We start from the raw sequence: 27,405 nt of genomic DNA, 5'->3' as shown, positions 1-27,405 counted from the left end.
AGTTTATTCTGCAGACTAGGAGTAAAACCTATAAAACGGTCAAGTTAGTCCTGAGTAAACCAATTAAAAAAACAAAAGTAAACCTAAAAGAATGCTAACAAACCAGATAATACAATAGATAATGTCAAGATACTATATCCATGCCTGGTTGGAAATATATTAACAGCATTGGTTTGTCACTGAAACTGCAAGATTTGGAAGAGAATGTCAATTGCATGTGATGGTTACTTGTTGATCTGAGCAATGGAATAATATTGAACTTCAGCCTTGATATCACAAACACTTAAGTTCATTACTATCTTTAAACATTAAATGTATACTATGTAGGTTTTTTTTTTTTTTTTCAAATATACTAGTTAAGTTTTATAAAATACTAGTTTGTCCATATACTACTATTCTGCTTACTAAAGTACAATTTCTGATGACTGAATTACAGAAAATAGTCAACACAGATCTTTGTGTCCCCCCCCAAAAAAAGGCAACAACATTTCCAGATATGGAAATAGAAATGCAGAAGGCTGTAAAGGTTGCAATATTATAATTTTGGTCTAGAAGTTTCAGTAATAATTGCTACTTTTCACACAGAATAAAAAGGAAGGATTATCATCTGGAATAAAATACATATGGATGAATACAGGAAGCCACACAAAGCTTTAAAATATGAAAGTAATATTAAAATACGTTGGTTATAGAACTATATTTTAAGTAATCCTACCTCAGAGATGCACTGACAGAATGTCCTGGCAGCACAGCAGTTATGTGCAGAGGCTTGCCTGGGATTAGGTGGCCGCAAACATTTTTGTCTCTGAAACAGCTATCTGATTAAGGCAAACTATTTACTGAAATAGCCAGAAAAAGCACAGTCTGTACCCTAAGAAAAGACAAATGATGCAGTAGGATAGTTGTTATGAAGCTGTTTGAAACTAAAGTAAACTGAAGTGTGAGTGATTTTTTATGTACACTACTGCACATTTATTGTAGTCTTTAAGACTTTTGAAGACAAGACGCTCATCCACAGCGTGCTCGGTGATTGAGGACGTTACTTAAAGTGCTAAATTTGCAGGGCAGGCTTTAAGGCAGTGTTTCCCGAAACAGGAATCACAAAACAGAATGGGATCATCCAAATGGCAAAGCAAAAGGTGGTTTGCCAACTGGAAATGAATTGATGCATAGGTACTCTTACATTTACTTGCACAGTTTCTCTTTCTCCCTTTCTTTCTCTGTCATTCTCTCTCACTCTTCTTTCCTTGTTTCCCCTCAGGTCTTCCTCCTCCCCTAGCAAAAAAAGGTAATAAATTCATCGATTTATTACAACGGTGAAAATTTATTAAAGATGCTCTAATTAAGCATTCCCACATGCTAACTTTGCAGTGCAGCACCAAATTCCCAGTCTGAGAAAGATGAGCTTTTTAGAAAAATAATTGGTAACTTTTTGGATTTTCATTAAATAACTACAGGTTTTTACCAGGGAAAGGTCAGAAAGTTGATCAATTTGTCTATGATGTTACAGCTTCTAGGAGTTTAACAAGCTACACTGAAAATGATAAGATTAATGGTTAATGCCTTTTAAACATGACCTTTTTATACTTATTTCAGCTACTGAACTTTTAATTGGACGAATCAGAGCTCTCCCACCACCATGTCAGCCAAAATGATTAAGGCACTTTGTGGTGGTTTTACCCTGCTGGGCAGCTTAGGTCCACCACAACCATTCCCTCACTCCCCTTCCTTAAAAGATGAGTGGGAGAAGAAAAAGGCTCATGGATTGAGATAATTTAATTAAAGGTAGAAGAAAGAGGGAAAAACAATCAAATGCTCTGTGGAAGGAGAGAGAAAACAAAACAATTATTCTCTGCTTCCCATCAAAAAGCTATTTTTTGGCCACGTGCTGGGAAGCACGGCCTTGATATGCATAGCAGTTGTGTGTGTGGGACAGCTGTCTTTGTAACGAGAACCTCCCCCCCCTTCTTCCCCTTTCCCAGCTTTTATTGCTGAGTGCGACATCATACGGCATGGAATATCCCTTTGGTCAGCTGTGGTGCTTTTACCCAGCTGGGCAGCTGAACTCCACCACAGCTTCTTTCTCATTCACTCCCCTCAAAGGAAGAGGGGGAGAGAATACAATGGCAAAGGCTCAAGAGTTGAGGTAAGGATGGGGAGATGACTCAACAATTATCGTCACAGGCAAAACAGACTCATAGAGAGATTAATGTAATTTATTGCCTATATCACTAGCAAGTTAGAGCACTGAGAAACTAAAAGCAAACTAAAGACACCTTACTCCCACCTACCCCCTCCTCCCTCCTTCCCCTGAGTGGGCTGTGGTCAGTCTGGAGTTTAATCTCCACTGCTCCCTCAGGGCCACTCTCTGCCCCTGCTCCACGCGGGGTCTCTCCCACGGGATGCCGTCCTTCCCAAACTGAGCCTGTGGGGGCTGCCCACAGGCAGCAGCTCTTCAAGAACTGCTCCCACACGGCTCCATACCACGGGGTCCATCCCCCAGGAGCAAACTGCTCCAGCACAGGTCCCCCACGGGCGACAGCTCCCCCCAGACCTCCTGCTTCTGTGTGGGCTCCTCTCCATGGGCTGCAGCTCTGGCCCGGGGCCTTCTCCTGCGGGGGCTCTCCATGGGCCGCAGCCTCCTCCAGGCCACATCCACCTTCTCCACTGGGGGCTCCTCCATGGGCTGCAGCGTGGAGATCTGCTCCGTGTGGGACCCATGGGCTGCAGGGGGACAGCCTGCTCCACCAGGGGCCTCTCCACAGGCTGCAGGGGAACTGCTGCTGCCTGCCTGGAGCACCTCCTGCAGCACTCACCTTGGTGTCTGCAGGGCTGGTTCTCAATCTTCACTATCGCAGCTGCTGTTGCACAGCAGATTTTTTCTTAAATATGCTATCACGGAGGTGCAAACAACCTCACTTGTTGGCTCAGCTGTGGCCAGCGGCAGGTCCCTTTGGAGCTGGCTGGAGCTGGCTCTGACTGGACATGGGGCAGCTGCTGGGCTCTGCTCACAAAGGCCACTGCCTGCAATACATCAGTTTAGGTCAGCTACCTTGGTGATGTCCCCTCCCAGCCTCCTGGCCACCTGAAGCCTACTGCCTCTGGGGCACTGGGAGAGAGTCTTGGTGCTGCAACCAGCACTGATTAGCACTAGACAAAACATTGGTGAGAGATCAACGCTGTTCTAGCTACATGTATAGAGCACAACACTAATGTGGACCATTGCAGGGAAAGCTAACTCCATCCCAGCCAGACCCAGCACACACTTAGACTTATCCTAAAAGACTTGTATTAATAAAATTGTCTTTAACCTTCCTTGCTTTCGTAGCCCAGTTAAGGCATTCTGGCAATGTTAGTCAATAATGGCTAGTGATTGTTTCTTTTTGTGGATACTTCAACTGTATAAAATAATATTACTCTAAAATATTTTGATAACATGGAGTAGAATTTTGGGGAATAAATGGGTTCATAAGGTGAAATGCCAAGTTCTCTAGAAGGAATGAAAATAAGTTTGAAAAGTGTGTATGTTTTAATTACGCTAGATACTTCAGTGTGATAGAGAATAAACATTGAATTGGAACCGTTTGCAAAACAAATATTATTATGAATATCAAATCTGAGTTTGATCTTCCAATCTGTTATTAGTTACTCTGACATTTTTTCCCTATTACGAAAGCTTTGATGTTGACCTGCTATCTCTTACTGGAAACATAAACATTTAAAATGAAAGGATATTGACATAAAATTTTGTTTGCAAACAAACTGCTTTTAACTTATTTTTTTCCATTGCTAACTTGCCTAATAAAAACCTGTGAAGTCCATTGTATTTGTTTATGGACAGTTTCACTTTTGGATTGTTAGTACTGCAATTCTTGGCTTAAAGCAATGCTTAAAGTCTGAGTAAGCTGGGCATCAGACCAGGAGCATCAAAAATTAGTCCTCTCACCTTGCTTACATGCTATCCCCAAAAGGCATTGTTTAACAGGTACCCAAAATACTAACCTGTAGCAATGAGGGTATCTGTTTTTTCTGGCTTTAGCTCACAATACAAAAAACAGCAACAAAAAAGAAGCTTATTAAAATCATTAGGTATGCTTAAGAGGCATTTTGAAAATGTTACCTGCCTCATGCTTTGATAGTTTCCTAATGATCTTTTGTACCTGGATATACTTATCTAAGGAGAAAAAAAAAAGGCAGAAATTTTTAAGATAACTTTTTTTTTTTTTTTTAATAGAATGAAAAAATGTATCATAGAATGGCTTGGGCTGGAAGGGAGCTTAAAGATCGCCCTGTTCCAACCCCCTGCCATGGGCAGGGACACCTCCCACCAGGCCAGGTTGCCCAAAGCCCCATCCAGCCTGGCTTTCTGGCTTTGAACACCTCCAGGGATGGGGCATCCACAGCTTCTCTGGGCAGCCTGTTCCAGTGCCTCACCACCCTCTGAGTGAAGAATTTCCTCCGAACTTCTAATTTAAATGTCCCTTCTTTTAGTTTAAAACTGTTAACCCTTGTAATGGCTTTCACTACACACCCTGGTAAAGGGTCCCTCCCTATCTTTCTTGTAAAGCCCCCTTTAGGTATTGGAATGCTGCTACGAGGTCTCACCAGAGACCTTATTATCTCATTGCAGAGTTCATTTTTCTAGCTGAAGTATAAAATTACTTTGAAAATAGGATTTTATAGAATTAATGCTAGCTTTGCTAGTAATGTTAATACTGTTTTAATATTTTACTGTAGAGTGGTCTTCTCGGAAAGAAGTGTTCCTTACAGATTTTGTATTTATTTTTTATTTGTATTTAATGTATTTTGTGTTTGTACAGGCAAAGATGTGTAACATATTTATGGAACTTTGGGTTTCTACAGAGAAATATCAGTAATTTTCACTCGTTTAATTTACTTGTATCCAATGACAGACAGGTATCAGTTGTGCTTTAATTTTAATTTTTACTTTTTACTCTGCCTTGTAAAATTCTCCCCTCTACCATATAACTTCCTCAGTGTAATGGGTCTGGCTGGAATGGAGTTAAGTTTCTTCATAGCAACTCTGAGTGCTGTGTTTTAGATTTGTGACCAAAACAATGTTGATAATACACTCATGTTTTAGCTATTGCTGAACAGTGTTTGCACAGTGTCAAGGCCTTTTCTGTTTCTCACACTGTCCTGCCAGCAAGTTAGCTGGGGGGGAGATTCTGGGAGGGGACACGGCCAGGACAGCTGACCCCAGCTAACCAAAGAGATATTGCATGCCATATAATGCTATGCTCAGCAATAAAAAGGGAGAGAAGGAAGTTTAGGGAGGTTAGCCATCTTTCTCTTGGGAACTGGCTGGGCATTTACCCATGGGAGGTGGTGAGTGATTGCCTTTGCATCACTTCTTTTGTTTTCTTTCTTTTTTCTTCAACTTCTTCTTTGCTTATTAAACATTTTTTATTTCAACCAACAACTTTTCTTGCTGCTACTCTTCCTTTCCTCTTTCCCTGTCCCACAGAGATGGGGTCCTGGGTGGGAGTGAGTGAGTGACTATGTAGTGCCTAGCTCTTTTCCAGGGTTAACTCACAACACAGGTCATAGCATAACTGTTTTTATGTTTGACCAGGAAAGCTTTTGAAGTTCTATATCCATTTATACACAAAAAGTAATCCACATCATGCTGTACATTGTTGGTAACTGAAGTCATTCTGTTGCATTTGCTACAGTCTTCAAAGTATGATAGCTCTTAAAATTTGTGCAGTGGAGGCATTGGCCATCAAGTCTACATTGGAGTGTTAATTTCCACTTTTATCCCCTCCCTCTAATTACAAGTAGGAATCAAGTCAGACCCAGGCTATCTTGTGTGTGTTTCTTTACAAGGGTTGGAAGCAGCACTTAAGGTTTCTATATGTATTTGTGTTACTAAGCCTCAAATCATATTTGTTGCTTAAATTGGATTTTTTTTTTACGGAACATACCAGATACTGAAGTGTATAAAAGTAAAATGTGATACTACACTTGATCGCAAAAGCCCTATAATGTCAAGAATGAAAAATGCATTTTACTCCCCAACCTGTGCACAGCCTTTAGGTCTCAGTAAACTTTTTAATATTATTTGGGAAGATGGAAATAAAACATATTGACATGTTGGAATGAAAGTATCAGAAAACCAGTAACTTCCACAGTTATTTTAGATAAAAATTTTGTCATCATAACTGATAAAAGCAGTAGAAAATTCTAAACTTGCTTGTGCTACTTTTTAGATCTTTCCCATTGCCTATTTTCTATTGTCTTCAAATGAAACTCCTGTTCTTTTTGAGACTGAGTGATAGGAAATTTAAATTAATCCAGCCCTGATTTACTTTCTTATAATAGAGCGGTGTTTCTTGTGTGCAGGGAATGTTTCTTTGAATGAAGGAAAAACAATGAATTCTTATGTAGTAGGATGAGCTAGAGCTTTTCACAAGTTCTTATTTCTGCAGCTAATTAAAATTACTTCTTTTAGTTAACCTAACAACACTCATATTACCTTTAATGCATTCAAAAATGCCACTAAAGCTAGAGCAGTAAGAAAACAGAACTGGAAGGGAGTGTTTCACACTGAGCTGAGTCCCATGCTGCCTAGTTTTGTGTTCATTTCATTAACTAATCAAGTGCTCATCCAAAGCAGTTAGGCTTTTCTACATCCCTTATTCTTACTTAAGGCCAGTTTTGTTTATTTCCTTGCTGCATTCACAGTGCAGTCATGTCCTTCTCAGAATTACTGTTATAGGATGAAGAATTGAAGCTCTTCCATCCTCCCTTTGTGTGATAGTTTGTCTGTCCTAGAAGTTCCTTTGTGCATTTGAGCCTCCTTGTGATATGTTCAAACATACCACTTAACCTATCTCATTTGGAAGTATCTGTCCTGATATACCCCGAGTTTACATTTCTTTGTTGGGTGGGCTGATTTATGGTACAGTATATCACCTAACATGGTTATAATGCATCAAACATTTATTAGGCCATTATCTTGTGTCTAACAACATTTATAAGGAAATGCCTAGGAAAGAATCAGATCAGGGCAAACATACATGACACCCCTAATTCTCTCCCCCTACTCAATTATTGTTAATTTAAGTACTTCCTGAGCCAGAGCTGTTTTCTGTGGAATTACTAGCCTTTAATAGATTTATTCTCCATGGTCTTCTCTAGGGTCCTGAAGCCCATGTAAACTGTTAGCATCCACTGCATCTTGTAACAGCTATGTGGACTGGAAAAGAGAGAAATGGTTCTTCACAAAATAGTGTCCTAATCCCAATGTCTTGTTTCCAAGTAGTAACAGTCTGCTGAGATCCCATCGTTTTATATGTGAATTACACATGCAGTGTTTTACATTTGTCTATATTAAAATTCATTTGTCATTTTTACTGCCTAGTTACCCAGTTTATAATGGTCTTTCTACATTTCATTTGTCAGTTATACCCTAATAAACTTTGTGTCATTAGCAAACTTATATTATTGCTTACTCATTTTTTCCAGGTCATTTATGGATATGTTGAACAGCATTAGGTTCTGTAACAGATCCCATCTGATCTGTCTGAATGCTGGTCTGAGAACTCACCATTTACTTCTGCCCTCTCTATTCTTTTTTTTTTTTTTTTTTTTTTTTAACAAGCATTTATCCACATCAGCAATTCTGTCTTATATCGTGACAACTCAGTTTTCTTAAAAAACATTTGGCAAGGAATTTTGTTGAAAGTCTTGAAAATCCCAGTGAATTTCTGGCATCAACAGTCCAGCCACACTTTCAAATAATTCCAAGTTCCCTCTTGGAAAGTTCCCTGTACAAAAGAAAGATATGTTGATTCTACCATCATCATTAATCTGATGTCCACCATTACTATCCAGTATTTCGTTTTTTGTTACATTGCCTGATATAGGCTAAAGACTTAGTATTTCATAGACTACTAAACCCACCTTGGTTTAAATTGAATGGTGATTGACTGTGAGCTATCAGTGTGCCCAGGTGGCCAAGAAGGCCAGCGGCATCCTGGCTTGTGTCAGGAATAGTGTAGCCAGCAGGACCAGGCAGGTGATCGTCCCCCTGTACTATGCTCTGGTGAGGCCGCACCTCGATGACTGTGTTCAGCTTTGGGCCCCTCACTACAAGGACATCGAGGCCCTGGAGCATGTCCAGAGCAGAGTCCTGTGAGGAGCGGCTGAGGGAACTGGGGTTGTGTAGTCTGAAGAAAAGGAGGCTCAGGGGAGACTTTATCACAGTCTCCCATTACCTTAAAGGAGGCTATAGCAGGAAAAATATAAGGAGAAATTTCTTCACTGAAAGGGTTGTGAAGTATTGGAACAGGCTGCCCAGGGAAGTAGTTGAGTTACCATCCCTGGAGGTCTTCAAAAAACATGTAGATGTAGTGGACTTGGCAGTGCTAGGTTTTAAAGGTTGGATCTTAGAGATCTTTTCCAACATAGATGATTCTATGATTTGGTGATTGCTGTCATCCACTTGTGACTACTAAGGCAATTGTTGAACTAGATATTATGCACCGCCATTAGGAGCTGAGATTCAGGACTGCTGGGTGTATACCAAATAGTCCTGAGGATTTGATACGTTCTTCCCTTTAATTTCTTCCATACCTCTTCCATAGGAACTGCAGGTTTACAGGTACTTTGATTGGTCATTAACAGGGAGGAGATCCATCATGTAAATTTCCCCACACCGGTTCAGCAAATTAATTGAGTTTCTCTTAAATAGTTGCATCCTTTCTGAGCCTTTACTTTACATTTATCATCAGTTGGTCCTACAACCTGGCAGACTTCCAGACTTCCTTCTTCTGATGTGTCTTAGGAAAAATGTTATTGTTGCTTTTGATTCTTTTTCCTAGCAGTTCCTTAAATTCCTTTTTTTTTTTTTTTAACTGTATTTTTATATTTATTTATATGCCTTAATTTATTATTTGGGCATGTTTGCAGCTTTTTGAAAGATGCCTTCTTGTTCTTACAACCTCCATTATCCTGCTGTTTCCCTGTGCCACCCTCTTGCTGCCCTCCCTCAAGCCTTCTGCTCTCCCCCATGACCCCAGCATTATGCACTGCTTTGTGCTTTCAATATTGTTACCCACAGTAGCTTCCACATCGCCTGTCAGGATTTAATTCTTGTAGCTGCTCATTTACATTCTTTTTAACTTTTTAAGCATGCTTTCATTATGTATTTTTATTTTTTGTCCCTTTGTCATTTTACAGTGAGTTTTTGTAATCTAGGCTTATTTGCTTAGCTTTGAGACATTCTCTGGTGATTGTTTTCTACATTCAAAATACAACACAAAACATGGTTTCTTCTGCTGGGGGTTGGAACCAGGTGATCTTTAAGGTCCTTTCCAACCTAAGCCATTCTATGATTTTATGACTGATTTGTTACTTTCATTTTCTTACTCTCTCATTTCCCTCCCTGCCACTCTGTAATTTCTTCTTCTGTTTTCTCCCTCTGTCTGCAATATTGCCATACTTTTTCTTGGCTTTTAATCCTGGCTCTTTCAGAAGTCCAGATCTTCACTCTTCCAGTGTGTCTAGGTGCATTACCTGGTTCCTGTTGCAAGATTTCTTATATTTTGGCCCATTTCATTTCTATTTACTGGGTTAGCAAACCTGTCCTTCAGTTCTGTTTGCCTTCCATTACCTTTTTCCTTTCTTTCTTTGCTGTGTATTTATCATTCCGTCTCTGCATCATCTGGCTCCTCTTCGGGCCTATCACCCTGGAGTTGTTTTTCAGCAGGTATTTGCAATTTTTGTCTTGTCTGGACAGGCTTTCTTCAGCCTCATGTCCTAGCTGAATCTCACCTTCTGAGATTTCTAGCGCCACATACTTCCTGCGTGCTGACCATCTTTCTGTATGTGTTTCTCTTTGCTACATGAGTGTTACTCTCATCTCCTGCATATCTCTGTCTTTGTAGAGACAGAACAAAGGAAAATTCTCATGTAAGCTCCCCTGAAGTTTATGAATGGCGCCTAGCATACTCATGCCCTTTTCAGTTACCATTTCTCATTTAGCTATTTGCCTCGTGTTGTCTGTTCATTTACCGTGTTCAAAGGTGCAAATATGCCCTTGCTCTTTCAGCGTTGCTTATCCACACACACCACGCAGCTCACAGATCTTGCTGCAGCATCCAAACCAGCCAGCCACCAAGAGACAAGCAAACGAATTTGCTTACAGCCAATAAATACGTGTTGTTTCTCTTCGCCGAGGATAAGGGCCAAAACAATCTGAGTGTGTTCTGCTGCTGGCTTCTGGTTGCTGAGAGCTATTTACTTTTCAACATTTAGAGATAACAGAAGCAAATCTTGTGGCATCTTCATCTCACTAATATGAAGTCTCTAAACATTTCTGGCTTTCATCTCTATCGGTTTTGGAACATCTGGGTCTGAAGATACGTTCATATCTCAAGACAGTCTGAGATGCATAGCGTTTGAAGTTAGATTAAACTCTACTCTGAAAATTCTCTTAAGACATGGAAGTGCAAGAATTTTGGTAGGGCTAACAAAGGTAGAATGAGGTATTGTTGTATTTCATTAAAAATAACTGTCATTCAGAGAAACATTTAGATCATAGAGAATATCCGTGGGTATTGATTTTTGTCTGAATGTTGTCATTAAATGTTTTCTGAAAGTTTTCCTATCATATGCCCGGATTAAAAAAGTTAGAAAATGTCACTGTTACATATAATTTCAAGCATGTGCAGTCTGAGATAATTATATTTGATTTTAAAACATTCTTTGAGCTGTTATTTTCCGAAGCCAATTTTTATTCATCCTTCTAAATAATATTTTAACCATATTCCAAACCTTACAGTGTAATTTCCCACCATTTCAGAGAAGTGATACTTTCTATTGAGAGGCAGAAGTATTCACAATGTGCTAACTAAATCCCCTTGATTTATAACTGTTTTGATCTCTGAAGTTTCCACCAAGCAGAATCTTTTAAAAAATGGGACTGTTTACATTTGGGTTTGATTCAACCTGTGTGGTACTGGCAGCAGTGTGAATGCTCATTTTTGGCAGAGCCTCTGCCTTCAACTTTTTCACTGACTCAGTTTTTCCATTCCAGCAGAGATACGTGTTTAAGTATCTCTGACTTGTGTAGTTAATTCCGATGTTCAGCGCTTATATTTATCAGTCCAGGTGTTGAGCTATGTAGGCAAAATTTTTAGCAAAACATCTGAGAGATAGAAATAATGTGTGATCTCTACATAAAAGACAGCAGTAAAATGAAGTACACTTTTTGAGACTGACTGCACTAAAACTTTTATGTCCACTCGTTCCCCAAGCTGTGCAATCTAAAAAGCTTCTTCCTGTAGTGTGAGATCTTTCATTATATAAAGTGGCTTCAGAGCTAGGTCAGATACTGCTAGTGCCATAGTTCAGTTTTTGATTTTTGTCCTCAAAGCATGCTTTGTGCTTGCAACATTTAAAGCACAAAGATTAGTCTGTGAAATTATGGCATGACTGTCATTACAAGCTCATGGATTTCATGAGTTAAAATTATTGCTCTTGTCAAAAGGGACAGCATTTGCCTTTTTTTCCCCTGAGGTTTTGAGCAACCTCCCTCCCTCTTTTAATTCTGCTGTTGGAAGAAAAGGAGATGTTAGTTCCTTCTGTGTACGGTGAATTATTTCTTTTAAGGACCACCCTGTCAGGGTGGGGGAAGCTCCTGTTCTTGTGCACATTTTTCTCATTCTGCTGATAAGAAATTTTAATGGAAGGCTTTTCCCTCTTCCACTACCAGATATATATGTTGCATAGTGACATAACTTTTGGAGGTTTAACATATTGTTATGTAAGATATGGGATGGCTGGGCAAAACATGATACAGTAATCCAGAGCAAAGGTGAAGAATCCTGAATCTGTTTCTAAAAATTGATACAGGGTAGGCTGTCATTTGTACTTGGCATTTGGGCAAAAGTAAAATTGAAGCAAATGTATGACATTTCAGAGCTTGCAATTATTTATTGAATTTTTAAAACCATCCATAAAATGCTCCAGATGCTTGTATTAGGCAGGATTTTAACTCTTATGTTCATTCCTGAAAAGTAGCTGACATATTGCAATGATTAGGGTCTAAAATAATCACATTCAATGAGACTGAAATATTGACATTCAAATAAATGCATACATTTTGCTATTTCAGAACCTGTTTGACAGTACGAAGGGTCTAATTATCTGCAAATTTGAATGGAAACAGTTTCCAGTGAAAAGTTTGAATTCAAACTATTTTAAAATAATTTAAGCCTATCATACTGCATTTCTCCTAGATAAAACGTTCTATGGTGAGAACATTATTTAAGCATTTCTTAGATTGGTGAGCATTACATCATTCATCAGGAAAGCTTCTTACTATTATTAGAATCCTGCTATGGAATAGAAGCCTTGGAGGGGAGATGGTTTAGGAAAGGATTTTGTTGCATGTCTTCTCTTGTTTGCTTTGTTACGCTTCCTTGCAAGCACATTTTTAGGAGAAGTTGAGTGTACCAGATGATACTTTATCATGTGCACATTTTAAAGAACACAAAGTTAGATAAGGCAGATTCTTAATGCTCTATGTATATTCTGGTAAATTTGTACTTAGCTGTTTGATCCCACAGGAGAGCTGGATTAAATGCAACTCTAAACAGTGCATGGTTTTAGGTCAGTCTCTGTGGGAGGCTGTAGGTCACTTTCAAGTTTCCAGGCTTCATCTCTGGCAGGGAGGGTTTGGTCTGATAGAAACCATGCCTTCCTCTGTGTGCATAAAATAAGTAGATTGGTTGTAATTACTTTGATACTGTGATAGGTGTGCAGCTCAAAAGCTCCTTACTTTTAGGGAGCAAAGTTGAAGTTTCAGTGAAAGACGTTACTTCATAACTAATGGATATGCTCAGAAATTTGCAGTCTAGACTAAGTGATGGTTCCTTCGTTTTGAACTGAGAATAAATATTCAGCAGCTTTAAAATTGCTTTAGAACAGTGAAACAAAATATGTTAAATTGTTATGTTACTGGTGGAAAGTTACTTCTGATCAATAAATTCTTCTTGGTACAAGTTACATACCTAGATTAAGGGAGAACTTTGTCAGTGCCTTGCATATCTGACTGCATCTGAGGCATTTCAAAAGTAGTATGCCTTGACACGGCTCATGATAACAGTGCATCTCAAGAGTAAATTTTAAGTTCCTCCTCATAAGGCCACACCAAGTCCTTATTTAAAAGTTATGCTGGTATGATTTCTTGTGCCAGCAGCTCCTTATTACTGTCTAAGAGCTTAAAACTGGTCTGTTTCTAAGAGATGGATTCTATAGCTCAGTAGTGGACAATTGGCAGTACTAATCCCATGCCCTCTATAGTCTTCCTGTGAAACTGGGATATCTCTAGAAGAATTAGCACAGGATTACTTTTTTTTTTTTTTTTTTTTTTTTTTTTTAATGGAATAATAGAAAATCTATTCTACGTTTCTTGTTTCTAAATTTTTTGGAGATGTGATTAATCAGATTTGTTTATAAACCTTCAAGTTGTTTTGGGATGATTTACATTGCTCTTTGGGGACTTCTGGAGTTCCAGTAAACAGGCTTGTTTATATGTCAGAGTTCAACTTGGTAAAATTTACTCCAAAACCAATTTTAAGTGGTTACCTGTGCTACTAAATAACAGCTAATCATGCATTTATTAATCTTGTTGGTGTCAGGTTTTGCTTATTAGCATGGTAGTAACTCTTAATTGGTGTGTTACAGGAAGAGAAGGCAAACGTCACAACGGTTTTGCAATTTTTGCATGAATTTCTCAAAAAATATGATATTTGGAAAAGAATACAATTATAGTTGTCTATAAGCACAGCTTCTTAGCTTGTTAAGGTTTTACTGAAATCTTAGATTATTTCATGTTTGTCTTTTTTTTTTTTCACCTGACAATTGATAACAGTGCATTTTACTACCTAGAATCATCCAAAAAATGTAAAATTTCATTTATTTATTTATTTAACTATTTATTTCTGTGGAGATTATTGAACAACTGGCCTGGTGAACTCAGATACATTTTCTCACTTTCCTTCAATCTATCTTTGACCAGTCTATTTTTTGCTTCCAGATGTCTTGTCATCCCACCTTTGAAGACAAATTGGAAAAAAAAAAAAAAATACGACTTTCTGTCACTTGGATAAACCCATTTTCCCAAACAATACAACCTCTTTGCTGAAGTAGTTCATCCCAGGAATGAGAGTGTGGATAAAATTCAGTGGTATAGGAAAGTAGCTGCCAGAAGTTCCTAATTATTCTAATGGAGCTTTTCACAGGTTGTGTGAGGAACAAAAATAGCAAAGGTGTGCCTGTTTTATCTAGGTACTAGTTCTGTCAGGTATAGTGATACTTCTGTTAACAGGACTTGTGCATGTAGTGAAGAGAGGGTATGATTTCATGTGCCGACAGCTCCATATTGCTCTCTTATTGCTGTCTGTGAGAGCTTGAAAGTATTCTAAAAGAGATGGATTTGAACAAAATCAGTGGCTAACATATACAGAACCTTAGAAATTAGAGTGAGGAAAATGTAATTGATCATCCAGCCTCTTCTACTCTACTTCTGAGATTATTCCTTTAAGTGTATTCCTTTATTGTCTTTAAGTGTATTCCTTTATTGTCTTTGCTGTCCTTCTGTGTTGGTTTTAGTACTCTTGCCCGTCTTGAATAGGTGACTTGATAACAGCTCGTCTGAATAGCATATTTGCTTTCTATATCCGTCTGTTTCTTATATTCTTTCTTTGGCAAGGAAATTTTGTGTAATTAACTCAGCATATTTTTACTCATCTAATTCTTTCTGTTATGAAGTAGGCCATTCTCCCCTTCTATTCAGCAAGTCCATATATTTTGTACTAATTAATATTCCAGAGTTAAGAGGAAACGCTTGGAGCCTCACTGGCTCAGGCCTAATTATCGCCTATGTATTCTTGGTTAAGTGGGACATGAGCAATATCTTTTCAAATACAGAGACATACAGAAATGTCAGGGTTATTATTAAAAAGCAACCCTTTTTTTCCCCTCCAGTTGTTTGTCTGAGTCGCACTAATGTTCAATTACATCTTATTTTATAAATCAAGGTCTTCCTTTATGTTGCCTGTTGGAAATGATGTTCACTCTTGCTTCAGGTGAAAGTCCATCACAAAGTGCTACAACGTGGCAGACATAAGACAGTTTTCTCTTCACAGGAAAAAAAAAAAAATGAAGATGACATTTATGTTAAAATAGTTTTTTCCTAAACAGTTGTAGTAGCACTGGTGAAGCCATCAAAGTGGTGTGACCGCAGGGTGTAACAATCAAAAGGGGTAACCCACATGGTGCAGGTATGTAAGAGCTGAGACTAAGAATTGTTTTCCAGAAGCAGAGTAGCTGTGTTTAAGATAGTACTTGCCAGCATAATTAGGGATATGAAAGATCAGATTCACTTGGGATAGGAACGTTGGGCAAAATAGCTCAGAGAGTGCTAATTTACAGCATGAGCTTTATCACTGAGTACTTTGGTGTTAATTAGTTTTGGCTAGTACAGTCCTATGATGTTGGTCCAATATGCTCTTTTTGTTACTATGATTTTATCATTGGTAGCAGCATGTTTATTGTTTCTGCAAGCTTTAGAGTGCACTGTAAGCAAGTCGATATCCTTACACTTGCGTTCAGTCCAAGTTTGTCATCTCTGGGATTCAACTTTATTTGGTACCGAAGCTGAGTACAAGATACATGTAAAACTGACCAAAAGTCTCACTTTAATGCAGAGTGGTTTTGTTGGGTAAGATTAGGAAAAACTCCCGTAGGTCAAAATAACCACCTCTTTTTACGGTGCAGGTCTATAGGTGTGAACGAGTAATTACATTATCTGCTAAATGGGTAATTGGAAAAGAGGTAATTAGGACTGCATTATGGGTGTCCTTAACTACACTGTTGGACACCTCTAGGTGAGACTGCTGAGATACAGCCTTAAGCTTAAAGAAATAAATCATAGAATCATAGAATATCCTGAGTTGGAAGGGACCCTTAAGGATCATCAAGTCCAACTCTTGACACCGCACAGGTCTACCCAAAAGTTCAGACCATGTGACTAAGTGCACAGTCCAATCTCTTCTTAAATTCAGACAGGCTCAGTGCAGTGACAACTTCCCTGGGGAGCCTGTTCCAGTGTGCAACCACCCTCTCTGTGAAGAACCCCCTCCTGATGTCAAGCCTAAATTTCCCCTGCCTCAGCTTAACCCCGTTCCCGCGGGTCCTAAATGCCTTGCTACTAATAACTTCTTGTTAGTTTAACTCAATAATGAATTTAGACGTGACTTGGGAAAACATTTTTTTTTTTTTTCCTAGCATTCTCTCTCTCTCTGTAAAATCTGAAACTACTTTTTTGAAAGTAATCTTTTTGGTTATCTGTAGTCTTATTTAAAATGAACGTTATGGGACCTGTGATCAGGAATGCTGTATGAATAGGAAATTGTAGGCAGTGTTATGTGATTGTCATGGCTCTGGTTAATTTGACAATCTCTACCAACAGTGGCAGGTATGTTCCAAAAACTGTGAAACAGGAGACTGAAAGTTTAAATGGACTTGATAGTATGTATTCTAAAACTGATTTCTAGCTGAACAAATAACATAGACAATTAACTACAACCTTAGAAGATGTGAACTCAATTCTCTCTTCCAATTCAGATTTGAATTTGCATTTTCCTCACTATGGTTGAAGCCAAGGGAGTCTTCTTGACTAAAAGAATATATATATGAATATATATATAAATTTAGGAGATAAGCATAAGAAACTCAGATGCAAAAGATGCATCAGTCATGGATTTCTCAATGGAATTGATTACCTGATAAGTTTTGAGGAGAAAGGTTTAAGTCCTACCCTGTCTTTGGCCTTTTACTGACTTGCTTTGGTGCCTCGTTGGTTAGACAGCTGTGCTTTGAATTCCAGCCCAGCTGCCTCATTCTCAACAGACATTTTAACTGAACCTTAATGATTTTGCTACTGATGGTAGTGCTTATTCTGTATGCTTGTTTTCTTAGCTATGGTTCACTGCAGGATGTTAGAGGGACCAGGGTGGCCATTTCTGTTTTTTGTTGTTGTTTTTTATAGGAAGTTAAGCAGGAAAGTTCTGAGACTCTGAAGCTAGTCTACCGAGTAAACCTTTGACGATCCCAGCAAAAACTTGTTAAAATTGTTAATACAGATTAATAAACTATTGCTTTTGGAAGGTATTCAAGCTATACATAAAGACAGTTCTCCAGTGAAGAAAGGAATGTTTTATTTGCGTTTTTAGTTCTCATAGCAGATGTAAGTAGATTTGCAATATGCAGTCTGTATTCAGCTGTGTGATTTGTTCACTGACTTAGCAAATGCTTGTAACCTACCCTAACATTGTGTTTTATGCAAAGTGAACAAAATCTCATTTTTACATTAAGTGTTCTTTCTTGTGTGTAGGTTAGCACTGCCTCTTTTGCAGCCACTCTGAAGTACCCCCCATCTTCCTAGCTTCTGTCCTTTCATAGGGATCCTTAATAAAGTCCATGTCGTCCCGTTTGAGCCAAAAGCTGGGAAAGGGATTGGAAAATAGAGCAAATGCAGTAAATTTTACTTTAAATTACTTCCCCACATTTTCTAAAAATACGTATATTGAAGGTAAACTGCACCCTGGCAGGGGGATTACAAGCCAGGGGATAGCAGGGATATCTTTTCCTGTAGATGTTAGTCCAGGTTTAGCCAAGTGATGAAGCTATATAAGCATTCTTTTGTATACACACTGCTGATCCTAATGAAAATTATAGCCTCCAGGTTTTCAGACATTCCTGTGCACTGGTCATGCTTACTTGATCCTAGGTTCTAGCTTTCCCTGTTGCTGTCACTTCCACACAGACTTTAAACCCCAGACAGGCCTATATATATATATATATATATATATATATTCCAAGGAACACAATTTCAGCTAATTCCACTTATTTGGTGTTGCTATACATTGTGTAAATAGTTGAGAGGGGGGCAGAATAATTTTCCTGTGCTCACAATCCACCTCAGCTTGCACATCTGGTGTCAAGAAGAAGGGAGGATAAGAGTGAAACAGATATTTTAATTGGAAGAGGGTGGGGGGGGGGGGGGGACAAGGCAAGACTGAATTTTAAGAGATACCAAGACAAAAGTCTGGGAGCAGAACAGCAGCAATGAACTTAACTTTTTATGGGTCTGGCACAGGTGGGGATCATGGGGTCCACAATCATTTTGACAAGCCCTAATAGCACGCAGCAGTAGACAAGCAGTCCAATTAATGCTGTTCCCAATGGGTCCTGTGGGGTGAAAAAGTGAGTCATCATATGGTATTCAGCCACTTTATGCAGAAGGCACCTCAAATAGGGTCCACAGAGGAATCTTAATTATTCGAGTTCTGACACTTGGGTGAAGTATTTGGATTTTTAAATAGAAATTTCATATAGCAAACTATATTTCATCCCTATTTTCTTGAAAAGTGATCTAATGTAAAATTAATCATGAGATGGCTCAATTAAATGTAGACTACTGCCCACAGCTTTTGCATTTAGAATAGGACAGATATTGTAATATCCACATAATCTCTGAATGTGAGAGGGCACTTCTACCCCTACTGAGAGAATTCGGAAACTCTGTCAAGAAGTACTTCACAAATATAGCGGAAAACACTAGTCATATTTTTAATCTTTCTGAAAGATCTAAAGCATTTAAATTTAAATTTGCAGTTCAGATGATGTATCCCCACTTGGCAATTGTAAAATAGGCCTTATTTTTAATATTCACTCCAGGGATATAGTGAGCAAAATAAGATTAAAGATGCGGTTTTAAAATAAGATAGGAGGTTTTTGAGGGCTGTGCTTTGTAGACATGTTTAGAAATATTTGCTCTAATCTACTGAGAGAATGTTTTACTACATATAAAGTATATTTTAAAGATGTGATTTAGAACAACGAACATGCATTTTATATAAACACGTTTTATCCAGGAAAGATCAAGTATTATCTTGAAATGATGAATTTATTATCATGACAATAGCATAAAGTGTAGTAAAGAGGTAAGACAGGAAGAAGAAAGTCTGAAGCATTAATCACTGCAGTTCAGAGGTGAATTGTTTTATGTATCAGTGAAGTTTTATAATGAAGATAGAATTTTTTTAACCATCTGAGTATAAAAAAAGTGTTGATTTGCAATCCCTGCAGCATAAATAGTACATTTCTTCATCAGTCAGCAATATTTTTATTACTATAATTATACTCAGAGGCAGTAGGATTTTAGGCATCTGATTTTATCCAGATGATAATTACATATTTATTACCCAAGTTCCTAATGTTTATTTTGAAACAAGACATTCCTACGCATGCTCGTGCGTGCAGGCACATTCAAGGCCTACCAGGAGCTAGAAGTGCATACTATAGCAAGGAAACATGGTGTGTTGTTATTATTTTTTAAATGGATCAGGCATCTCACTTTTCAACTATGGTTATTTCCGAGATGGACGAAATATTTTATTATTGTTAAGAGTGACTGTTCATCATGACATATTGAAGGGTAAAGTGGGAGCAAATGCAAAACTATTCTTTTTCGCTCAAACTGACAGATATAAATAGAAGTATCAGTGATGTGGATTATGTTGTAGTTATGCTATCTTTCCCACTAGCTGGAGATTATCGGCATCTTTCAGTAGAGAATAAATCAGGATGCACTATTTTTAGTGTAATCAAATAGTAATAGGATGCGATATTTTAAGTATAACCAAATAGCCAGAAACAGCGCTATTAAAAATTCATGTAGCAGAAAGGAGTTTTAAAAGTCAGAAAAAAATGTTTCCTCTTTAAAATTCTTCTGAAATTTGCCTACTATGATCCTTAATTTCTAGTCTTTTCTCCACCCTGGAATCAACTTTAGTATCAAGTCAGCAAATATTAGTGGCTTCAGCTGACACCCCCCCCCCCCTTTTTTTTTTCTTTTTGTGACTGTCCTCATTGAAAACAAGATAAAATGATGAATAGCAGTTTTTGAAATTCAAGTGAATTTGTAAACCTCTACACAGACACACTCTTTCAGAAATATAGTAGCCCAAGGCAAGTATCTGCAGGAGTGGAATGCATATGGATTCACAGCTTTAGTTCATAAGATCTTAGTGTGATTCTGCATTTTTCTTCAACAGTGTTTTATAGCTTTTATTTTGCCTGTCTACTAATTTAATTCCTCTCAAAGGTTTTAACTGTTCATTCTACTAGATTTTCCTACACGTACCCTGGGATAGGTAAATAGCTTTCTATGTGGCTTTTTTATATACTATTGGAATTATTAATGCTTTCATTGTAAGTCAATGATATTTATGAGATACTTGTAGAGTGATTTATCTCTTTTCAAGTATCAACAAGCTGCCAGGTTTAGAAAGTATTTATATTCATTTCTCTGCATCTGTGATTGATGACAGGACCACTGATGCTGTGCTCTGTGTGGGGGAACACTGTGTCTGGCCAGATCTGGAGATACAGATCTCAGTCTCTGTCGTCTTTTGTGAGAAGATTTGGGAGGAGTGAATGCACATGATCAGATTTGAAAGAAAGAAAAAGTTATGGGGAATTCTTCATTTAAAGCTTGAAATAGAGGAAAGCTCATGGTGAACTTTTAGGCTAAATATGTACGTGGTTTTTGTTCGTTTGTTTTTAAGCATTGTATTAGTTAGAAGATTTCGATCCTTTTGCTATTCCACAACAAATCGTTAAAGAAAACACTTATTTAAAAATATATTCTATTCTGTGGCATGCAGAGTAATTCTGCAGTGTTTCAGATTTTTTTTTTGTTTTATTTTTTTTTTTTGGTAACTTACTCTAGTATGTATGAGAGTTTTTTGAGCAAGTTCGTAGATGATACCAAATTGGGTGTAGCTGCTGACTCTGTCAAGGGTGGTGAGGCCTTGCAGAGATTTGGACAGATGAGGGAGCTGGGCAATCACCAACAATATGAAGTCCAACAAGAGCAAGGGCCAGATTCTGCACCTGGAAAGGGTGCAGAACAGACTATGGGAAGAGATGCTAGGGAGCAGCCCTGGAGAAAGGGATCTGGGGGGTTTTTGTTGACAGCAAGCTGAACATGAATCAGCAGTGTGCCCTGGCAGCCAGGAGGGCCAACTATACCCTGGGGTGCATCAGGCACAGCACCGCTAGCTGGTCAAGGGAAGGCATTGTCCTGCTCTGCTCTGTGCTGGTGTGGCCTCACTTTGAGAACTGTGTGCAGTTCTGGGTGCCACAGTATAAGAAAGATACAAAACTGATAGAGAGTGTCCAAAGGAGGGAAACCAAGATGGTAAAGGGTCTAGACAGGAAGATGTATGAGGAGTGGCTGAAGTCACTTGGTTTGTCCAGCCCCGAGCAGAGCAGGCTGAGGGAGGCCTCATGGCGGCCTGCAGCTCCCTCACGAGGGGAGCGGAGGGGCAGGCGCTGAGCTCTGCTCTCTGGGGACAGCGACAGGACCCGAGGGAACGGCATGGAGCTGGGACAGGGGAGGGTCAGGCTGGGTGTTAGGGAAAGGTTCTGCACCCAGAGGGTGGTCGGGCACTGGGACAGGCTCCTCAGGGCAGTGTCAAAGCACCAAGCTGCTGGAATTCAAGAAGCGTTTGGACAGTGCTCTCAGACACACGATCTGATTTTTTTTCTTTTTAAATCTTTTTTGGGTCGTCGTTATGGGTCCCTTCCAACTTGGACATTCTATGATTCTATGGCATATAAAATATGTGATTTCTGGTTAATTATATTGAAAGCTGAGTTTAAACTAGACTGAATAGAAGCCTGGAACTTAGGAGAGTGTAGGGTTTGTCTTTGTGTCTGTCTGGGAGGACCAGTGTGTTTAGTTAGGGTTAAGATACATATTACCATAGTAAGTGTACTTAAATATTTCAGCAAGATTATCTGTGGATAGCTATGGCAAAGCTATGCTGAGGTACAGCCTGCTTTAAGTTTGATTCATTTAACAAAGAAAAAGCAAAGGCTAAGAGCAAAAATAAGGACTTTTGAAAATAAAAGTATGGGTAAATGAGGAAAAAGAACTGCTTAAAGTTTCTAAATTCAGTGCTATACCAAAAAGTAAGTGTAACAGGTACTGAACAAACCTGTGGTTTCATTTTCACTCTTACAATGACAGGCTTGATATTCTAAAACATTCTGCCAATTGGAAGGTGAAGGGAAGAAATTCAATTAATATTTTTAATGTTTCATCAATTTGTGAATGGAGAGATTGTTGTCATTACCTTTCTTTCAGTAGCAAGAGTTTGGACTAGAGGACCATGGAGATTTCATCCAGCTTTATGCTTCTATTTAAGAAAATGAATTCCCAACAGCTACTCAATTATGAAAATGACTGTTCCAGACTGCTCATCATATTTCAGAGTATGCATGTTAAAAAGTGTTTCTCAATGACTGATGATCAGTGGAGACCTAATTATTATCTGAGATGTTAAGGGAAAATAATTCAGTGTCAATTAACTGAATTCCGCAGTGATGCTGGTATATACTATTCAAAAGGAAAAACTTGCTATGCTTGCAGACTGGTTGATAATGCTGTAAAAATTCAGATCAGCAAAGTAAAACTCTTAATTTTAAAGACAGTAGAGAGTTCATTATTAATGGGAACAACATTTTAATGCAATATTATACGGGTGAAATAAAGCATTGACAGAGCTATTTAATCCTTTAAAATTGCAAAGTAAAATTATAAAACTAACGTGCATTAAATATGTAGGTGTGCTAAAAAGTACAAGAAGCAGCAGCTTCTCTCTTAACAATTATGTATGATATTTCATAGGCTTTTTTACTGCAAAATTTTTGTTTTATACTATGATACACCAGAACAGGTTTTGGAAATGCTTGTTAGTTATTCACTGCTGCTTTAGCCTGGCAAAATATAAATGTAGGACACTTCCACACTTGAACAGAACAGAGGAGCAGCCCCGGGTGGGTCTTCCCCAAATAATCAGTTGCTATTTGCATTATTGTGTATTAGCATAGTTGACAAATGTTAAGTATGTTAATAGTATTTTTCCAATTTTTGGCTTTTGTATTTTTTAATATTAGTATATCAAGTGAAACCATTGTGGAATACGATGTATTGTTGCATATGGAATATACTGCCAAGATGTTCTGCTTGTAACTTGTAGACTAATAAAACCTCATAGTTTTAGCCAGAGTTCAATGCCAGTGATAACTGTCCCTCACATATAAATTTCACTGCAGGTTTCACGTGTATTGTGAAAGCCTCCAGTTTCAAGACTTGATCAGATCATATTATTTCATGTAAGAAAAGGAAATGCCGCATATAGAGTATGTATACTTAGAGGATTTATGTCTTTATGCTTCTAATGTCATTACTCCATTTTAATAACAATAATGCAATTAAAAATGGAATTAAATAGAGTAAGTCCTTAATAGTGTCATTTGCTAATGAACTCAGACTTTATGCATATTCATACATAGATATTTTACAAATATATATATTTAGGCTTCTCTTTGATATGAGAATTCATATTTAGATTATGAGTTGTTATATAGCTTGTGCTATGCTTCTTAGTAGGAAACTGTGTACACACTCAAAATAATTCAATATTAGAAATACTTATAACTTGTTATTAATATTTCAACTATTTACCTGGAAATATGAGTTAATGTATTTTAAAAGCTAAATTGGATTTCTTTACCTAGGTTTGCACAACAAATTAACATTGTCTTCCTGAATCATTTTTTACCATTCTTTGAAAATTTGAATTTAATGATGAAATGCACTATACATATGAGCAGAAGAGGCACCCTCATATCTCAGGAATCCATCTTTCTTTCTGTAAACTTTCTGTAAACAATGCAATGTTTTTTTTTGTTTGTTTTTTTTTTTTTTTTTTTAACCAAGATTCCTACCAGTTTTACAGCAAAATTGAATTTGTTTAGAACATTTTATGGAGGTGAAACAGATACCAGTCTTCAACATTCATATGGTTGTGCTTTCCTTTTCCCTTTTCTGTTTTTGTTTTGCTTTGTTTTGCTATTGGTCTTCATTTACATATCAGAAAATTCTGTTTTTTTGGTGCCATATTTTTCATAGTCTCAAGGGCTATTAAGACCTGATGTCCTTTGGCACTTTTAAGATTTAGGTCTGCAGAGTTTTTGTGTAAGTTTTATATCAGAGTTTGTATCTGTCAAATTTTCTATGCTAGTGGAGTACCAAAGCTCTAGAGAGTTGGGCACACCACTGCCAAGGCCGCCAGCATGTACTCTGTTCATTTGCCAACAGAAGACTTGCTTATCTGACACTCTGCAGTGCTGGACATGGAATGCAGAGCCATGATCTTCCATACTGCTATTAACTGCCTGCCCTTAATTTTTTTGCTTTTTTTTTTTTTTTTTTGGAAATTATTCTTCAGTCCTTCATGCTTAACTGATACCTCTAATTGTTCTCTGATCCTGGCTGCATGTACTATATCTGCCTCCTCAGCCTGAAGTGCCTCGAAGAGGTCTGAAGTCAGTTCATCTGGGGTATCCTCATGGAGTTACTACTGTGGCTGGAGAAGTAAGGCCACATTTCCTTCCATATTGGCCATTGATGAAATAGTGGTGCATGAAGACTGTGATAGGAGATTTCTGAAAGCAGTACGGCGGCACTTGGATGCAAGCAAGGACAGAATGATGCAGGGCAGAAATAGGAAGAGAAACAGAAATAAGGCTTGACTTATGAGGCTTATGAGAGAGATGCATGTCACTGCCCCTGCTTCTTAACATTATCATATGTGATGGGCTAAAGGATGATGTAGTACTTCCCAGAATAACCAGCTGAAATATGTGCTGTCTGCAAATCAGAGTTTTATGGCATAGCTTTCCTTTGAACTGCTGAAGTAAGAATGCTTGATCTGGGGCTCAGATTTGAAGTAGTCTGAATTAAAAACCCCAAAATATGTACAGTGCAATTTGAAGGTCCTCAGCAGCAACTGCATCATTCTGTTGATCTGCTCTTATTGTGCTGACTAATTTGATGAGGAAGTCTTACTTCAGCAAACCCCAGGAGCTATTATTTCCCTGTTAAAATATTAACCCAAGCCTTCCTGTTCATGGGCTTTGTACACACATGAGCTGTCCCACACTGAATAGTAGCAGGCAACTCTCACCTTTTCCTACAACAGCTGCCATTTCTTCCTTGCCAAGGAACATTCCCCTATCTTTTCCTCATTTCAGCACACATCTTTTCCTTATCTTCACCTGCAGCAGCAGCATCCCTCTTGTAAGAAAACAGTCCCTTCCCATTGCTTCATTCAGCAGTGGAACTACCTGTTCCCTGTATTATTTACTCTGAATTATCCTAATTTCCTTTTCTCTCCTATCCCCAGCAGAAGTTCCCACTGAACTGCTGTGCCTCTGGGCTACTGATACTGAGCAGAGGGGGTCTGGAATGGGTGCTGTTTAGTTAAGTGAAAAATAAAAAGCTTGGATCCTGCTAGCCTGGAGGCTGCTCTTGGGAGAAGACATCTTTCAGTCCAGTAAGCCCCCCATCTGGTTGTTCTTTTACCCTCCATGCCCCTCACAGATGTAGTCTCCCTCCCTCGACAGCATTTGGTGCTTTAACAGTTGTTCTGTGGCTCTTCCAAGAGATGCTGTGCCAGATGGAAGAATTTGAGAAATGGATCGTTCTCACTCTGGCTACTCTTTTTTGGACTGGAATGCAAAACATACTGTAAATGAAAACAGTATTAAACACTTTGCATAGTGTACCTTTTAGGTAATTTATCTTTTGCTAATTGGATGAACTCTTTGGATCATGTTTTTCAATGTAAGTAATAACTGCCAGCTCTTATTTTTATTGCTTTTCATTGCTCCAGGGAAATATATTATTTTGATATTTAAATAATTGGCAACAGAAAGTTGCCAGTTACTAGAAAAATTACAACAGTGAATCATCAAGTCAGACAATCATTTTTAAAAGGGTTGGGGGGAGAGATTTCTTACAGATCTCCAGATGTTATTTTGTTCATGTCCCAAAAGAAAATATCAGCAGTGCTAAATCCTGAGCAGGCTGGCCTGAACAGGTAGCACTGCTCAAATATTGATAATTAGAAATACTTCCTGACGTTTCCCAAAGTGCACTAAGCCCTCTCCACTGAGTCCATGTGGTAACTGGAGCCATTCTGCAGGGTACCCAAGAGCTGCCCAGGGCACCCAAGAGCAATGTGATTCAAAGCACAGCTGGTGGCTCTGTGTCAGCACTGCTCACATTTTTGTACGCTGGGACATGCAGCCTACACCAACACATGTTCTCTGCTGGTTATCCATAGTTGTGCTCACCAGTGCAGTTACAAAGAGGGCAACCCTGCAGGTAGTAAAGGTATCGTGTGCCAGAAGTTGAGTACAAAGCAAACTGCCATGGGAAGTGCTTCACAAAGCTCAATTCATTTAAAAGTTGTGTGTAGATAAAAATCTTCCCATGGCAGGAAAAGACTTTGTCGCCTGATTGTTTTTTCATGGCAATTTATTTTGATAGACTGAAGATTACAAGAATGTGGAAACAATAGGCATTATAATTGCTAAGTAGTGTTTTGGTTATTAAATGGATAATATTTTATATTTGAAAGTGATGGAAATATACTTAACTAAAAAGCATATTTTATCATAGTAAGCATTGAAAGTTAAAGCCAAATAGTATAACATAGCAATTACGTATAGTTTTATAGTGTCTGGTTTTGATTCTAATGCTCAGACATAGTATGCTTTTCTTTTAATTTTAAATATCTACCTCACAATATATACAAGCCAAGTGATTGATGCCTTTTTTATTTTAATGAGCATTTATAAGCCTCATCTGTGAACAATCTGATCTATCAAGCATTTGCTAAACAACTTCTCAATAAAAGCCTTCTAAGCTTTGTTTAAGTATATCACATTGAAAGTATAGCAAAACCTTGTCATGGTGGGGACTGCACTCCACGGGCAAGGCTATACCAGAAGTGTATCAATATCTGCATTAACTTTACCACTGAGGTTGAACATTACATATGCCATTGTTTGGAGAGCGCAGCTCAGAGTTCTAAAATGCGTCAGGTTGCAGAAGTAAATGTGAGGCTGTGGGCTTGATTCCACTCTTGCAGCAATGTGCGATCAATTGAAAAACTGTTACAGTGATATAACACTGGTTTTAAATCTAGCCAGAACAAGATTGAACATCTGGAATGTTAAAAGTTAGTGCTGCACTATTGTGTGCAAATACCTTACAGACTATTACTGTGTCCAGGTTAAGCACACTACCAACAACTATTTCAGGAAGTCTAAGATTTTATTTTTGTGTAGAAAATCAACTTTCAGTGAAAGCTGATAGTTCCAAAACCTTTGGTGTTCATAGCTCCATCCCAGCAGCATCTGAAACAACGTTATTGGGAATGT

The 27,405-nt window shown here is 38.3% G+C and overlaps 1 protein-coding gene across 3 annotated transcripts in view; it reads left to right on the top strand.

Moving 5' to 3' along the window:
• Positions 1–27,405, top strand: part of CRPPA (CDP-L-ribitol pyrophosphorylase A) — a 128,137-nt gene that overhangs the window by 75,417 nt on the left and 25,315 nt on the right. The window contains exons 10-11 of one of the 3 annotated variants that reach the window (XM_035317341.1): positions 20–21; positions 586–896. The exons of 1 other annotated variant lie outside the window; for it this stretch is intronic. In XM_035317341.1, coding sequence (XP_035173232.1) covers positions 20–21; positions 586–616 — 33 coding nt within the window. In that variant the 3' untranslated portion in view covers positions 617–896. Of the gene's footprint in view, positions 1–19; positions 22–585; positions 897–1,261; positions 1,289–27,405 lie in introns of those variants that run through there. One more of the 3 variants, XM_035317342.1, reaches the window with a different exon arrangement.

This window comes from Oxyura jamaicensis, chromosome 2 (genome assembly GCF_011077185.1).
Source record: "Oxyura jamaicensis isolate SHBP4307 breed ruddy duck chromosome 2, BPBGC_Ojam_1.0, whole genome shotgun sequence".
Classification (NCBI taxonomy): domain Eukaryota; kingdom Metazoa; phylum Chordata; class Aves; order Anseriformes; family Anatidae; genus Oxyura; species Oxyura jamaicensis.
The sequence above is the reverse complement of the archived record's forward strand: the minus strand, read 5'-3'. Positions and strand labels throughout refer to the sequence as shown.